This window comes from Lygodium microphyllum, chromosome 7, assembly GCF_053477565.2.
Source record: "Lygodium microphyllum isolate KBCC chromosome 7, Lygodium_microphyllum_v1.1.10, whole genome shotgun sequence".
In the NCBI taxonomy this organism is placed as follows: Eukaryota; Viridiplantae; Streptophyta; class Polypodiopsida; order Schizaeales; family Lygodiaceae; genus Lygodium; species Lygodium microphyllum.
The window spans coordinates 3,538,557-3,556,117 of record NC_141141.1 but is presented as its reverse complement, the minus strand read 5'-3'; the positions used below and the strand labels follow the sequence as shown (position 1 = coordinate 3,556,117).

General features: G+C 43.4%; 1 protein-coding gene across 6 annotated transcripts in view; it reads right to left on the bottom strand.

Moving 5' to 3' along the window:
* Positions 1–279: 279 nt before the first annotated feature.
* LOC148033131 (uncharacterized) overlaps positions 280–17,561 on the bottom strand; it is a 46,827-nt gene continuing 29,545 nt past the window's right edge. For 3 of the 6 annotated variants that reach the window (XM_087680859.1, XM_087680862.1, XM_087680864.1), the window contains 2 exons: positions 685–747; positions 280–599 (listed from right to left, as the gene is read on the bottom strand). In XM_087680859.1, the coding sequence (XP_087536985.1) occupies positions 489–599; positions 685–747 (174 nt within the window). In that variant the 3' untranslated portion in view covers positions 280–488. The remainder of the gene's footprint in view (positions 600–684; positions 748–17,561) is intronic. The other 3 variants (XM_087680858.1, XM_087680860.1, XM_087680861.1) reach the window with 1 other exon arrangement.

Genomic DNA, 17,561 nt, shown 5'->3' with positions numbered 1-17,561 from the left:
ATGCTTAGTGTTGCAAATTGCTCTCTTTTTTCTTGGTGTAAATTTAGTTTTCTATGAAGTAATATTTATAGAGCCAAAAAGCTAGAGGATGTATGTGAAACATGTATCAATTCACAATCTTGCCACGCCAAGCATGATATTCTCACAATTTATGTTGATCCAAATAGATATAATTCATTTGAGTTATTTTAAACCTTTCAAAAACCAACTCATAAGATATTTGAAGTTGAGCTATAATGATAATTATTAACTTACACTTTTATACAACTCTTTGGAGATTGTTAGGATGGGAATTCTTTCAATTTCTTTTATTCACAACTTTAAGATAAGAGCTTATTTAAAAGAAAACTTCCAAAAAAAAACCCAAATCTTTGCACTCATCAATTAGAAGATTATTAGCCCCTTTGACATTGTATAAATTTTCCCCCTTATAATTAGGATGTGGCTGCTTTGATCTCTTCCTAAAATTAATTAGCTAGTTAGCATGTTTAAAATATTTTTCTCTTGTTCTTTTCCTCCAAAATTTTAACAAGCTCCTCTGCCTTCTTCTGGAAATCTTGGGCTCCCTCTTGCATTTCCGCAGTTCTTTTGTCAATGGCCTGGATTAAAATGATGTAACAAGGTCACATTAAAGTTTGCACACCTACCTTGAAACAACTAAATGATACATAAATTTGGCCTTACTTGAAGCCTTTCCCTTTGCTCCAATAACTTGTCTCGCACCAACGCAACTGTACTTGTAGAATCCTAGGTTAAAAAACACAAGTTGAGATCAACCCAAAAAATCTAAAGAGAATGTGTTTAAAATGTCCAAAGCAAGCCATATACATACATGCACACTTCAAATCCTCGAACTAATTTATCATTAAAATGGTATGATTCCAATTGCACCTTTATATCCCTCAAATCCCTAAATCATAAAAAACTTAAACACCTTGAGCCTTGCATTTTAAGAAAATTAATCTATTTAGTGACATCTAAAGATTCCCATCAGATCATTTTTTATTTAGGTGAATTATACGATTCATCTTTACGATTGCAATTTATCTTTCACAATACATACGAATATTAAAAATTAAAAAACTTTAACCTCTTAAACAAGTAGACGTAATTATAAAAGGCTGGTTCACAGGAGTGGCAATGAGAAGCAAAGACAATGACACTAAAGTGTGTATTATTTGAAAATCTATAAAGATCAAATTAAAATGTGTACATGCGAGCGGGTGGCCTAATTGTCCCACCCATTTTCAATATATAAGAAATTATTATAGCTTCAAAAAACTTAAGACAATGCATCTTTTGAAAAAATTTGTCATCTAATTGGAGTCTGGTGTGCGTTGCCTTTGGAGGGCATTTTATTGGTGATCTCACTTTGAATGCTCTATAATGCACAAATAGCTAAGAGGAACGCATGGTTTTGTTATCATTTGCTTTTTCAAAAGTGATTAGCATCAAGAACCAATGACATTTAAGGGAATTGTGTTGTTATAGTCTTAATGAAAGAAGTTGTTAAAAGATATTTGAAAGGCCTCTTTCTTGAGCAATAAAAAATTGAGACCTAAATTAATGATAATTTCCGAGCCTAGTCCAACTTTAAAACAACCTTAAAAAGAATACTTAAAAGAAAAACATTTCGCATTATTTGATTGGACAAGTGGCTCAAAAAGGGCATAAAAGGAGGTGGTCAGCTGTTCATCTCCCATCCCGCTTTTCCTCATCACCCACATCTTACTCAAGCTGGTTACCATGTAAAAATTACACAGCGCAGCGAACAAAATCTGAGAAAGAGATAGAGATAGAGAGTACACAACAGATAAGAGGAGAATTAGAAAATTTCTTTAGCTCCAAACAACTGATACAGAGATGGCTCTGTCCACCCGTGCGCTTCCACAGTGAAGCTTAGATGGCGATCTAGATAGAAGATAGATGAAGAGCTTAAGGCTAGCTGGAACAACTCTGACTGGGTGAAAGATAGATGATCGATGGCTGTGAAGGGGGTTAGCTTTTATAGCCCGTGAAGGCGGTTAGGTTGGTATGACCGACCTACCATATGAGCCTCCACTACTCGGCTAGGGAATATTCCCTTTACCGTCGAGCCAAGTGCACTGCCCCCGACCCCCGCTAGGGGAGCCGCAACCCTCGAAGCCTAAAATAGGGGCCCCTTTTAACTCTCTTACCCCGCAACTCAATGCAATGTGCCTCAAGTTGCTACCAGCTTAACTACTCAGCCCAACCCAAAGATTAAACCCACAATGGTCACCTTTTTGCCATCCAATCACATAGACCTCATCTGATATACAAGTCTGAACTCAACCAATGTTTAGGCTCACATTTGGCTTCTCCTCATAATGGGGGCCTTACAACTTTGAGCACCATGGATCATTGGTCGCATCTTATGAGGGTGGGGCATTGAGCATATCTAACACCCCACCTTAATGCCCACCCATAGGTGAACTATCTCCTCGGCCCAATGCCGAGTCTCTGAAGATGAACTTGAAGCAGATCCTCATAAGTGCTTTGGTAAAGATATCTGCTTTATTCTCCTTTGTTGGACAGTAAATCAGTTCCACTATCCCATCCTCCATCAAATCATGCACATAGTAATATTGAATCTCTATATGTTTGGTACGTGCATAAAACACTAGATTTTTGGCAATGGCAATGCAACTCTGATTGTCACATCTCAGCACAGTCGGTTCTTCATCATGCACTCCCATATGCCATAAGATCCTTCTCAACCATACTACTTTACATGCAACAAAACAAGTTGCCTTGTACTCTGCTTCAGTAGAAGACAATGCCACTGTTGGGTGGTTGCTTCTTACTAATCCAAGAGAAAATTCATGAATCCAAAGACAAACAATAACCAAAAACTGACCTCCTGAAATCATTGAGTCACAATTCCCCACAAGAGAAGTTTTGAAACTGTATGTGATACCATAGTCAAGAGTTTCCTTGAAGTATCTAAGCACCCGCAAATGACTCTAATGAGGTTTGTTTAAGAACTTGCTCAAAACACCAACAGCAAAACTGATATCTGGTCTGATATTACACAAGTAGATCATACTGCCGACCATCCTCCTATATCTCCCAATGTCTACCAGTGCTGATGTATCATCAACGGATAACTTTGCATTCACCTCCATAGGTGTAGCTATCTCCTTGCACTCGATCATGCCAAATGCCTTCAAGATCTCCCATGCATACTTCTTCTGAGAGATGAAGATCTTTCTTGGCTCTTGCCAGACTTCAATTCCCAAACAATAGTGCAGCAAGCCCAAGTCTGTCATTTCAAACTCAGAACTCAAAGCCTTTCGAGTTTGGTTGATCATATCTTCATAGTCACCTGTGATAAGAAGGCCATTCACATATAGGACAATCACTATAGACTTTTCACCATCCTTGTAAACATACAAGTTAGCATCTAAGGCACATCTTTTGAAGTTTAAGATTAAAAAGAACTTATCTATATGCTAGTACCATGCTCTAGGGGCTTTTTTCAGCCCACACAGTGCCTTCTTCAACATACACACTTTATTCTCAGAATGGGGGACCTCAAACCCTAGTTAGTGGCTGAGCCACGTACACCTCCTCCTTGAGGTCACCATTTAAGAACGCTGACTTAGCATCCATTTGGTAAACTAGCCACTGCTTGTGGGCGGTCACTGCAATTACTGTGCGAATAGTGGTCATTCTGGCAGTTGGGGCAAATGACTCTTGAAAATCAAACCCTTCAACCTGTGAAAAAACCTGTGCAACCAGTCTAGCTTTATACTTTTCTAAAGTAGCATCAGTCTTGTACTTTACCTTCCAAATCCACTTGGTACCGATAAACTTCCGCTTTGTTGACCAATCCACTAGCTTCCAAGTATCATTTTTCATTATGTTGTCATACTCGGCTTGCATAGCTGCGTTCCATGCTGGATCTGCAAGTGCTTTTTCTAAATTAGTTGGCTTCTTTACTTCTCTCATAATCTCAGCCATCAAGGCCATATTGACTACGTGAGCAGAAGCCCTCCTTTGCTCCTCTACTCTCTGAGACCTCCTTGGTCCATCTGCCTTCTCCTCAACAGATGTGGGCATAGGATTATTGTGGTCATAAAGCTGCTTCACCAAATGCGGCAATGGCTTTTCCGATGGGGTGATATCAGGTTGGTGAACTTTTTCCTCATTATTTGAAGATGATGCTTCCTCCTCCTTAAGAATAAGGACAGCTCTCGGGACAGGTTCATAGTGGACTACTTCTTCACTTGATGATAAAGTGAAAAAACTTGCTTTCTCCTCCTCCACTGTATGTAGCTACTCCTTAAACCACATCACGGCTCATGATGATCTTTGCCTCTTGGTTATATAATTTGTAACCCTTTTGCTCATCACTATAACCCAAGAAGATACATTTTCTGCTTTTTGGTTGTAACTTGTTTCTCTTCTCATCTGAAATATGTACATAACATTCACATCCAAAAATTCTAAAGTGTGAGACAGATGGTTTTTTACCAATATAAGCCTCATGAGGTGTTTTTCCCTTAGGAGCCTTTGTGTAGCTCCAATTTAAAATGTAGATTGCAGTATTAACAGCTTCAGCCCAAAAATGATTAGGCAATCTCTTGCCCTTTAGCATGCATATTGTCATCTTCACAATGGTGTGATTCATGCATTCCACAACACTGTTCTGTTGAGGTGTGTGAAGCATCGTCAATTGACGCTTGATCCCTTTGCTTTTGCAAAAGTCTTCAAACTCCTTTGAGTTGAACTCACCACCACCATTTGTTTTAAATTTCTTCACACTTTTCCTTGTTTCATTCTCAACAAGTTTTAGCCATTCTTTAGACTTACCAAAAGCTTGAGCCTTATCACGAAGGAAGTACACCCACATCTTCCTATTGTAGTCGTCGACAATCAACATAAAATAAGATCACCCTAAGACCTGTGTAGACATCTTTTCGCACAAGTCAGCATCCACCAACTCTAGAGAAGCATGTGCTCTATTCTTACTTTCTTGTGTAAATGCCTTTCTTTGCTGCTTGCCCATCATACAAGCTTCACAAGGTTCCTTCAATTCAATCATTGCAAGTAGGTGAGCAACCATACCTTGCTTATGCATCTCCTTCAACACTACAAATCCGATGTGTCCAAACCTTTCATGCCAAAGCTTACTTGTGTCCACTCCAACGATGGTTAGAAGAGCACTTAGCTCATATAGGTTGTTCCTTCTTTCTCCTTTCCCAACAACTTTGCCATCACTGTCAAGAATTTCTACACATGTGTTCTTGAACCTCCCTTCATGACCGAGATCAATTATGGCAGCAACTGGTAACAGATTTCTCTTAATTTTGGGAACATACAACACATTTGAAAGCTTTTTTACATCACCATTTACAGAAACAAATGAAATAGTACATGTGCCCGCAACAGGGCATTTTGCATCATTTCCAACCGTCACACTGATGGATTCTTGTAAAGGCTGCATAGAATTGTATAGACCTTTCTTGTTGGTCATGTGACGGGAGGCCCCACTATCCAACACCCATGAGTCAGTGGTGCATTCTTCTTGCGTCGAGGAGCACACCTCCTCAATCGTCGCCATGAATAACTCTAACTCTACTTCAGTTGTATTGGCTATCTCTTTCCCTTTACTTTTAAGGGTACCATTCTTTTCATCTGCCTTCTTGACACCACAATCTGCGATTGTATGTCATTTCTTCTTGCAGTAGAAGCACTCTCCTTGAAACTTCTTCTTACAGCCCTTCTTCTTTTTGTCACCGTCATTTTTGGTGGAGGAACCACCTTTGCCTTTTGCATTCGCAGAGAATGTAGCATCTCCATTGTTGCTTCCTTCGGGCTTTCAACCTTAACTCCTCCTCCAGCAATAATACACAAAACTCCTCAAAACTCAAAGCTTGAGATCTCACCTGAGTATTAAGAGCAATTACTAGTCCGTGAAACTTTTGTGTACAAATCCGAACACACCTCCGAGCTAGCTCATCGCTAGTCTTTTGTATCCCAGCACTAGTCATCTGGTCGCATCTCTCCTTCAACAAATTTCTCCGCTGCTAGTTGATTCTTCAAGTTTTAAATCCTTATTTGGTTTCGCGTTTCATACTAACTCCTCAATACATTCCAAGCCTCTGATGCTTTGGTTGTATGTTGAGTCAAAGTCAAGACACTGTCAAAACAGCTTGTAACTCAGGCACACAATGTATCTGCATTCCTTCGTTTCCAAGCTCGTAGAAGATCTGCATTCGGAGGAATCATCACACTAGGATTTGATGGGTCGGAGATAGGTTGTGGTTCTATATCAGTCCCCAGCACAGTCTCCAAAAGCTCATAAGAGTCGAGGATAGTTGTAATTTTAAACTTCCACAAGGTATAGTTTGTACCATCTAACTTTCCTTCGCTAAAGATTGATGGACGAATCCTCACTGTTTGAATAGCTGGTACAACAACACCACCTCCTGCACCGCTTCCTGGTGCACCAGAACCGCTTCCAAAAGACGACATTATTCATCTTTGCTATTGAAGCCTTTGCCTCTTGCGCACTCTTCAATCCCTAGAGCCCCTTGGGCTCTGATACCATGTAAAAATTACATGGCGCAACGAACAGAATCTGAGAAAGAGATAGAGATAGAGAGTACATAACATATAAGAGGAGAATTAGAAAATTTCTTTAGCTCCAAACAACTGATACAAAGATGGCTCTGTCCACCCGTGCGCTTCCATAATGAAGCTTAGATGGCAATCTAGACAGAAAATAGGTGAAGAGCTTAAGGCTAGCTGGAATAACTCTGACTGAGTGAAAGATAAATGATCGATGGCTGTGAAGGGTTTTAGCTTTTATAGCCCGTGAAAGCGGTTAAGTCGGCATGATCTACTATATGAGCCTCTACTAGTCAGTCGGGGAATATTCTCTTTACTGTCGGACCGAGGTCGTTGCCCCCGGACCCCCGCCAGGGGGGCCAGCGCCAAGGCCTGCTTCCATGGCCCCCGGACCCCAAAATAGGGGCCCCTTTTAACTCCCTTACCCCGCAACTCGATGCAATGTGCCTTGAGTTACTACCAGCTTAACTACTTAATCCAACCCAAAGATTAGACACACAATGGCCACCTTTTTGCGATCTGGTGACATAGACCTCATCTGATATACAAGTCAGGACTCAACCAATGTCCGGACTCACATTTGGCTTCTCCTCATAATGGGGACCTTACAACTTTGAGCACCATGGATCATTGGTCACACCTTATGAGGGTGGGGCATTGAGCATATCTAACAATTACACACTGAGTGATAGACGGCCAAATCCCACCTTAAGTGTAGGCATACACTTTTTGAAATTGGGCATGCATATAGGCTCAATACCTTTACACACCAACTCGATACAATTTACAAAAAATAAAAAATAATAAACTTACAAATTTTTTGATTGGTTGCAATGCAAAAAGTGCACCCTTGTTCCCCACTTTACAAAGTGGGTAAGAGAAATTCCCCGTCCAAACATGGGCGAGGAGTTCACATGTTTAGCAAGTAAACAAGTCATATCCTCTCCAACATGCAAAGGACTATGGATGCCCACCCCTTGAATCAATGTTTGATTGGTTAAAACTTACAAAGTGAGCGCCTGTCATTTGGTGTGTAACCAGCCTCAGCTTTCCATTGCCATCAACTACTCACAAACTACTACCTTAGTCCCCCCTTGCCCCCAACATCGCAATCCTCTACGAGAGAGAGAGAGAGAGAGAGAGAGTGTGTGTGTGTGTGTGTGTGTGCGCGCGCGCGCCATCCATGCTGATGCTGTGCAAAAAGCTGCTGTTCGGGACCCGCTGCCACTGTTCAAGGACTGCCACCCTGACATTTTGACTGTCTGCACCCTGCTGCAGCAGCCCAAAGGTGACATGATGTTTGCTGCTGATCCCAGCCCCTAGAGGACCTACATTGCTGCTTTTTCATCCTGGGAGGATTGGTACCATCTTCAACAAGAATTCTCAGCCTGGCACATCCTCATCCAGCCAATCAGTGCTGTGTTTTTGCTGTCCATACAACTGCAGGACTGGGCAGCATCATTGATACATTAGATAGATTGATTGCACACTGTCTGGGATCCATCAGCCCTAGTAAGGCACTCTTGAAGCTATTCTTGGTGTCTTCGATGATTACTTCAGGTCACCATCAGTCCTGATCCTTAAGACTGCTTTGGTATAGTATTATCATTTTTATACACCCTTCTTCAATTGAGCATTCATTGGGTAGTGTTATTGTATGGTTGTACTCTTTGTGCTCTCTCGGTCTGCCCTGGAATTTCCTCAAGGAGCTGAGGGCTGTTCGACAGCGTCTCCTGTAAGAATAGGCTGAAAGATGTGGGAGTGACCTGCTCCAGCTGAGTGCAGAAAACCACCACTGCTAGGTGCTGAAATCTGATGTAGAATGAATTGACCAGCATCCCAATAGTTGGAGAAGGCAAAAATGCAGCTGTCCCAAAGAGGATAAAGAAAGCTGAAGGCAAATGCAGCAGCAGACAGAAACATCAAGGTTGCATAGCTGTGCATGACGGCAGAATGTCATCAATCAAAGGGTCTTCTGATAGTAGCCAGAGACAATGAACACAGCAGTGGAAGCCTTTCGCAGTAGCTCCTAGACCATCCTAAATGAGGATTGGCAAGACGACAACTCTGAGGTGAAAATGCAGCAATGGCAGCATTGAATGATGGCAATCACCAGCTGCGATGAGAGGCATCAGCTAAGATGAGCTGCAGTTCATAATGAAGACACCAGCAGTGGCAACAACTGTCAACACTGTGGCAGCAGATAATGGTGATGGGCTAGCAGAGAGGCCATTGACAAAGGCTCGATGTCAAGGATGAGGATCACATCAATGAGTGATGGCAGCCAGTGAAGCAAGGTATTTGGGATAAAAGTGGCAATGACCATGATCCCCTTTTATACAGCTTTTTGAGCTTCTTGTCCTACCAAGTTCTTGAAACTCATTTTTTATCTTAATGAGGAATTTATTTTGCAGCTGTATGAGACCTTAAGGGATTTATATGGAAAAATGTTTGAAAGTTTGAGGCTATTCTAAGTAGATAAACAAAGCCCTTACTTACAGCTTTTTGAGCTCGTTGTCCTACCAAGCTCTTGAAACTCATTTTTTATCTTAATGAGGAATTTATTTTGGGGCTGTATGAGAGCTGAAGGGATTTATATGGAAAAATGTTTTCAACTTTTGAGGCTATTCTAAGTAGATTAACAAAGCCTACTAGCACCTAGAACTTGGAACATTTTATTGGAGGACATTGTTAAGCTTTTAAAAATGCATTACACATTAAATCATCATTAGCTCATTAAAACAGCCCCAAAACTCAAAGATTACCAAAGTTCATGTGTCCCATAAACAATACCCTAGTTCTTCCCAGCCTCCAGCCATCAAGAGCCTCATTCAGCCTACTGCTGTAGTCATCTCCAACTATCACCCTTTAGCCTAGCGACTCCTACAAGCTGCATTTTGCCCACCTTGCTAACACCATCATCTACAGCAAGTCGTTTTTGTGTTTTCAGCACATTTCTTCACCAGCATCTACTCCAACTGGTGGCTAAAGCACTGAGATCCATCTCCAATGGACAGCACACATCAAAACCTCCCTCAGCTGACTCCCACGAGAGACACCGACTATGGATAGCTCTCCCTTTGAGCATCTTGTACACTCTTTCATTCATTTACAGCATTCATTCATTCACTTTAGAGTTCTCTTCTCTGTTTGTATTTTTGTGTTCCCCATTTTTGCATTTGTGTTTGAGTCCTATGTGCTTCCATCGTGGTCATACACTCTGTGTTTTCTTTTGCAAACCCTAGCATATCTCCACATGGTATCAAACCCAATGCTCTTTTAAAGAGTAACCTGAGGCTATCATGAATTGCTTGGTTTGTTCTTAATTACATTATATGTCACGTGCTAATTCACGATGGTTCATGGCACTCCATCCTAGGATTCTCTAATATTCTCTCAGGTTACTCCTTCGATGGAGACTTAGTTTAGGCATTATGATCTTGATTTATAGGACAACGCTCCATCTACTAACCTTTCCTCTAGGGATCATTCATGGAGGCTTGGCTCTTCTTCATCTCATATTTCTCAACAAGGCGCCTCTCAATTGGAGCACTTTGCTAACAAGACCAACCACCTCTCAAGTGAGGAAAGACAAAGCACTTGGGACACAACCAAAAGTTCATAAACAATCCCAGTGGCAAGTTCATCCAATCCATTTCTATGTGATCCTGATTATGTCTATACTGCTCCTCTAGTTATGCAAGAACTAATTCTAAGTTAACATGGAGATCCAAATTGGCATCAGTATGGAGTAGAAGAAAACCCTATGACCAGAGATGTTCCACAAGGTAATCCCTTATCCTTTGTTTCATTCGAGTCTGAGTTTGGTGATTCACATTCATCTTTCTATTTCTCACCCTTCCCTCTCATTATCACTTCCTACTTCAATTGTTTTCTATTTCAACTAGAACCCTACTTTAGACCTACCATAGGTTATCAAATCTTAGCCCACATTGTCGTTGATGCCCATTTATGTTTTAGGCCATCACTACACACTTAGAGGTGTATCACTTTGCACCTTGGTGCTTCGTTACAAGGAATGCCACCCATGCACCATGCACCTTTCCCATATCCGCGAGTATCACTCTCTTTCCTTTGGTCCCATTGTGTGGGGAATCCCCCTCCTCCATATTGCACCACGCTTCCCAATTGCTAAAATGCACGAACCCTCTTCATGTGTTGATGATCCAACTCCATTAACTTTTAAAGGACTCAAGGAGTGGAAAGGAGTCACCTACACATGTAGACCATGTCCCACCCTCCTCAATTGATCCTAAACACAAACCCATTCCAATGCTGATAATCAATCTCCTTTAAAGGAAAAATGAAGTAGTAAAGTCCCTCCTCACAAGTACTCTCTTGGCATTACTTCACTAAAAAGAATAGGTCTGTACACTTTGCCAAAAACCCAACCGTATAAATGACAAAAATGGGTTCAATGTCCAATTATGAAAGCCTATAGATTACTTCACTAAAAAGAATAGGTTTGTACACTTTGCCAAAAATTCAATCGTATAGATGACAAGCCACTCAAAGGCCAAGGATATTAGACCCCCACCCAAAATTGTACCATCTACAACTAAGGGTATTCTATCCACTCCAAAGCAAAATCCATTTCAAATAGTGGTAGTGCCACTCCAAGGCAAGTCAGAGGGGGTTTTCCTCAAGATAGCACAATTTGTCCACCCCTTGGTATCCATATTCATCAATGGCTAGCCCCACTGGTGTGGTGGATCTTGGATCTCCCCCTATGTAAACACACATTATTGTGTGTAAAAGTGTGTATTTAGGTGCAAACACCTTTTATACCAATTCGCATGGTCAAAGGTGTAGGTGGATACCTCAACCTATATATTCAAGCCCTATCACTTGTACTTCCATCAATAACTATCATATCAATCTATTCAACTTATTGTGTCCTTGCAAGAGTTTCTTTTTTTTTTTCGTAAAAGGTAATTGTATTAATTACGAAAAAAGGTACAAGTTTACATGATTACATGATCACAAAATAAACGAGGGCCCTAGGCCAACCTTTTTCGTGAATTGACACTGGGATTTTACACACAAGTCATGGCAAAGACCCAGAGGCAATTGCCATATGCAAGGGAAGCAAGTCCTCCCGAGGGAGCAAGTCCGAGTGCCGAATGAGATCTATCTGTCAATGCAAGAGACCTTTAAGCCGAGCAATGTGTCTCGGTACATTAGAGGCCGAATCAAAGAGAAAGGCATTCCGCATGGTCCAAATATGCCAGCATCCCTAGTATCTGAAAAAGTGGAATAAGATCTTCACATGTAACTATGGCGGAGTGGGGTAGTTTGGGCGCACGAAAACCCAATCGAAAGGAGTTAGTGATGACCCCACCACTGCGCGCCAAACTTGTGACAAGAGTGACCGGATATTCTTGGCGAGCGGGCAAGAAAGAAATCGATGTCGGGCCGATTTCACAGTAGTGGTACAGAAGAAACAATTGCCATTCAAGATTCTACGCTCGAAAAGGGCCGAGGCAAGAGAAAGACCACCAATCATTACCCGCCAAAGAAAGACCTTGCATTTGAAAGGTATCTTATTCAAACAGCCCTCCATCACCGTTGCATTCCACCATGACTGCGATTTCCATAATCCCCATACAGTATTAGCTTTCATAGCCAGCCATTGATGATCTTTAATGAGAAGATGATACACCTGATTAGCAAAGGCCTTTTCCAGACTCAACCGGCTTGCAAGGTCCCAGTCCTACCAAGGACGATCCACAGCCAGGGCAGGAAAGGGTTGCCTACCCCGAAGCGCCGACAAGAGCTGTTCCCATAAATCACGGTATCTGCGTGGGATCCTGAAAAGTCTCCTGGCAATACAAAAGGAGGCGAGGACATTGCGGGTGGCAAGGGTAGCATCCACAACCGAAGTCACACCCAAACGGGCCATGCAGTTAAATCTTGGTCTGAGCTGATGTTTGTCTTCCCATGAAAGTAATCTCGAGACTGCCAACAATTCCAGTTGAAAGGAGTTAATATGCAAGCCGTCCCCCACTGGATGCCAACGAGCCTTTTGGAGCACCACTTTCCAGGAGCCGACTAAATGCAGTAACAGAGAGGAAGAGGGACTAGAAAATTGAGAGTCTGTATTAAGGACATGCCACCAAAAGCCCCGAAGTCATGTATTACCATGGCATAGCCCGCTGTCCTCAAGAAAATAATAGGCTATAACGGTCCACGGGTGATGATCCACACACATTGCGCGAAAAAGAGACCAACGAAGAGCCAGCATATGAGTTTCAGCATCCAAAATAGCTCCACCGCCCATGCGTTTAGGGGTACATGTATGTGACCATGAAATCCACAAAATACCTGCTTGCAATGAATCCTTCTTCCATAACATGAAACGAATGGGGCGAGTGAGAGCCTTCAAAGTAGTAGGAGTCCAGGGCAGCAATAGCAAGAAATATGTTAGCATTGGCAGCATAATTGTCTGAGCCACTTTGAGGCGGACATGGAATGGCCACACTTGCGACTTCCAATACATAAACTTTGCTGCCAGTTTTTGTGAAATCCACTCCAGTAGTTCCTTTGGCCGAACATCCACCCCCAATGGGTATCCAAGATTCCTGACAATGGAGCCACGGGAAACAACCTGGCCCTGCCAGCCTAATGACTGTAAATAAAGCTCCGTGCAACTGAGTACGGCTGATTTAAAGGCATTGATGCGAAGACCAGAAGCATGACCAAAGAGCGTCCAAACATCTAATGCCTTGCGAATGTTGTCCTTGTCCGTCCGCAAAATCATAAAGCTATCATCAGCCAAAGATTGGCTAATGAAGTGCTGTCCCAAAGGAAGAGACAAACCGGCCAGCTGAGCAGAAGCTGCCATTGAAGATAACATTGAAAGAACTGGGTGAGTCGCCAGGGCAAAGAAGAGAGGACTCAAAGGGCAACCCTGTCTCACCGAGCGTGCAAGGACAAGCGGCTCTGTAAGATAGTCAAAAGCCTTTTCCAAATCCAATTGAATCAATACCACTGCCTAATTGGAGTGTCTCGCATAGTCAATAGCCATTTGCACATTTAAGATATTATGCAGAATGTTGCGGCCCTTAATAAAACCGTATTGGAGAGGATGCACAATAGCTGGAAGGTGCTTGTGAAGCCGATTCGCTAGTACTTTGGAGAAGATTTTATACATCGAACCCATCAAAGAAATTGGTCACCAGTGTTGCAGCATTGACGACGAAGGAACCTTTGGAAGCAGTTTGATAAGGCCTTCTTTCCACGAGGAAGGCATAACCCCTGTTTCCCAAACCTGCTGAAACATAGCCGCCAATGGCTTCACCAACTAGGTGGCCGAGTTCTCAAAGAATTCATTGGTGAGACCATCCCAACCAGGACTTTTGTCCTTAGGCAAGTGTAACAAAACATCCATAACCTCCTCCTCGCAAATATCTCCCTCCAAAGTAGCTTGCATATCAAGTGGAACCTACTGGCGGACCAGATCATAGAAGACCGAGCGTGCATGCGTAACCTGGCTAGAAGGCGACGGAGAAGAACCAAGAAGATCCATAAAATAATTTATGCACATATTGACAATGGTTTGCGGGTCAGTGACCATGCTACCTTCTGAATCCTAGAGTCTAGTCATATTTTCTCGAGCAGGAGAAGCATGCAAGGCGCGAAAGAACTTATGAGACTGACAGGCACTATCTTGCAATGTGTCAGTCAAGTTGTGCAGCTTGGCCTGCTGATAAGATTTCAAGTGAAATACTTGAATAAGATGAGCCAAACGCATCGCCAGTGACAGCAAAAATTCATCATCTGGGGTATCCACCAACAACGAACGGACCAAAGCCAATAAATCCTCCGTTGCATGTCGACGCTGCCGACAAATAGAGGCATGATGGATCCCATACTGCCGAGCGACCCGCCGCACATTAGAGAGCAGCCGTGCAAAGGAAGTCAAGCCCTCAAAGGCGAAATCCAATAAGAACCTCTCAATCAATTGCTGCATATAGCCCTGAAAGATGGGATGCTTCAAATAAGACGAGTTGAAACATAAAGGGAGTCTATCCAGCAACTGCATTAAAGGTGCGATAGTTCCCATACTGCCGAGCGACCCGCCGCACATTAGAGAGCAGCCGTGCAAAGGAAGTCAAGCCCTCAAAGGCGAACTCCAATAAGAACCTCTCAATCAATTGCTGCATATAGCCCTGAAAGATGGAATGCTTCAAATAAGACGAGTTGAAACATAAAGGGAGTCTATCCAACAACTGCATTAAAGGTGCGATAGTTTGTGCAAGCATCTCAAGCTGGAGGGGGAAATTGTCGGACAAAGCATATTGCTGCAAGACTTTCATTTCCAGCATCTCGGAAAGAAAAACATCCCCCTGCATGATATACATTCGGTCCAACCGTGACCAAGTAGTTGCATATTGTGCGGAATGAAAAGTAAACCCTAAAGAAAAAGGGTGGAGCCAAGACCAAAGATCTTGCTTAAGTACGTAAAGAGCAAAGGCATTCCACACCCGGCTTTCCGGAGCATCCATTACCGAATGCCCTAAAGTGGACTGAGAAGAGTCAACACACGTATTGAAATCTCCCATCACAACACCCCTTCTGCCAAGTGACATGGAGCTTTGCAAAAGATCCCGTCAGGATGCGGGATCATTCGGAGCATAGAGGCCCAGCAACCATAAAATCTCTCCTTCAAATAAGACTTCGATTACTAGAAAGCGGCCCTGTACATCATTTTTAATAAGAACAGGCTGGTATTTCTCATGGACAATCATAAGCACGCCCGAATAGTGCATAGCATGTGTCCCTACATAAAACAGGCGGAACCCATGGCAATCCACAACTTTTCCTGCTTCACCGTGACTCTTGTGCTCAACCGCACACAAGACATCCCACTGGTTCTCATGCAAGACAGTCCACATGGCATGTTGCTTATGACGAGAGCAAATGCCTCGCACATTCTACGTGGCTATCTTCATATATCTTTAAAAAAAAGAGAATCAGAAACGAGACACCTGTTCTCGATTTCATCTTTTCCACGAGCGCGTCCAGGACACCCTCATCCAGGAAATCAGCTAACACTGCAAAAGAATTTTGGCGGTCCGCTTTAGAGTTAGATGGAATATCCACTGCCTTGGGAGTGGAACGAGGATAACGATGATCCCATGGAGTAATCACATTACCTCTAGTATCAAACGCCAGCATAGCAAGTGGGCCCTTTGAACCGTCTGTATAGACTCTCCTTGTAGACTGATTACGGGGGGCTGAAGGAGCCATAGTACGCGCGGCCTGCTGTGAAGAGAACATTTCTTTCCTACGCATATACGTGCGCACAGAATCCTGTGAAGCATTAGGCCCAGAATCCGCCAGGCCTGCATCCAACTTTTTACTTTTTTTTGGACGTGCCTCGATCCAATCATTGCTACGGGAATCCAAACCCAAGACCTATTGTTTACCTTTATCCACAACATTAGGTGGCTGGGGGGCCTCCTACGCCAGGGCATCAAGCACCATGTCATCCTTAGGCAACACAACATGCGCATCATCGGAAGACGGTTGTCTCTCTGGGCATTCGGCCATAAAATGCCCCAATTTACCAGATGAAAAGCAGTGTCCTGCAAAGTTGCCCCATTTCAAGCGAAAGTGCAAAGGATGCATGCCAAAGCAATTGAGGCGAAGCCACGCAGGCCTTTTCCTAGCCGTGTCCCATAACATGCATAAACGGTTTCGATTCATAGCTCTTAGGCTCGGGAGAACCAACACCGTTCCCACAACTGCCATCACATCCTTTAACAATGGCCAATAGACCGCCGTACAATTTTCCACTTCCACCCACACCGGACATTCTCGTTGAAGCAGGCGCTGGAAGTCTGCCATAGGGCGCCATGGCACAGCATGGACCAAGTGGCGATCAAAGAATAATGGCAACTTGGACAGGAGTTCAACCCGATGTATCTCTGATTTCAACAGCACCTCATAAAAGCCGCGGGGTCCAAGAAAGATCTCCTCAACACACTCCCCTTGCAATAAATGGTGCAGCCACTGGCGAATATGGGAAAGCACTGGGATCCTGCCAGTGAAGAAAAGTATAACGGCACGTTCATAAAACACCGAAAAAAACTGCAAGACTGATTTCGGGTCGACCGTGGCTTCCAGCACCTCATCAGTTCCCGAGTCAGAAAAAGTTTGATGATTATGCTGGACATATTCGCCAAGCAAAGTATTGGCGAAGTCCAACAAATGCTCCCAGTCAATCTCCTGCGAATCCACAGGATCAGAGGCCACCTGCGCATAGGAACGTTCCTGAGGGCCCATTGTCTCGTCAGAAGTATGCTTGCAGCATTTACCCGCAGGCAGCCGGTCAAAACCAAAAGGCAGCTCCTCCGTGCACGGCACCATATCCTCCGGCTCCTCTGTATCAGAATCAGGGCCAAGGGCTGCCACCGTTCGGTCTATAAAATCCATATCCAGGCCAGCCATACTGCCGTTTTCTCTCTTGCTCTCTCTCTCTCTCTCTCTCTCTCTCTCTCTCTCTCTCTCTCTCTCTCTCTCTCTCTCTCTCTCTCTCTCTCTCTCTCTCTCTCTCTCTCTCTCTCTCTCTCTCTCTCTCTCTTTATATAGATCAGTGGGCACGCTGTCCGGGATGCCGCCTCTCTGACAACGGTCAGATTTAGGGTTTACAAGAGCTGGACGCCGTTCTTCAGGCCCTATATGAAAACTCTGTGCACAGGTGCAGTAGCTGTGAAGCGGCTTCTGGCTCTCGCAATCGTTTGGTCAGATGCCACAGGAAGGAAGGAGGACAATGACACTCCTCAGGCACTGCCGCTCTGGAACTGTTCAGGCCCTATATGAAAACTCTGTGCACAGGTGCAGTAGCTGTGAAGCGGCTTCTGGCTCTCGCAGTCGTTTGGTCAGATGCCACAGGAAGGAAGGAGGACAATGACCCTCCTCAGGCACTGCCGCTCCGG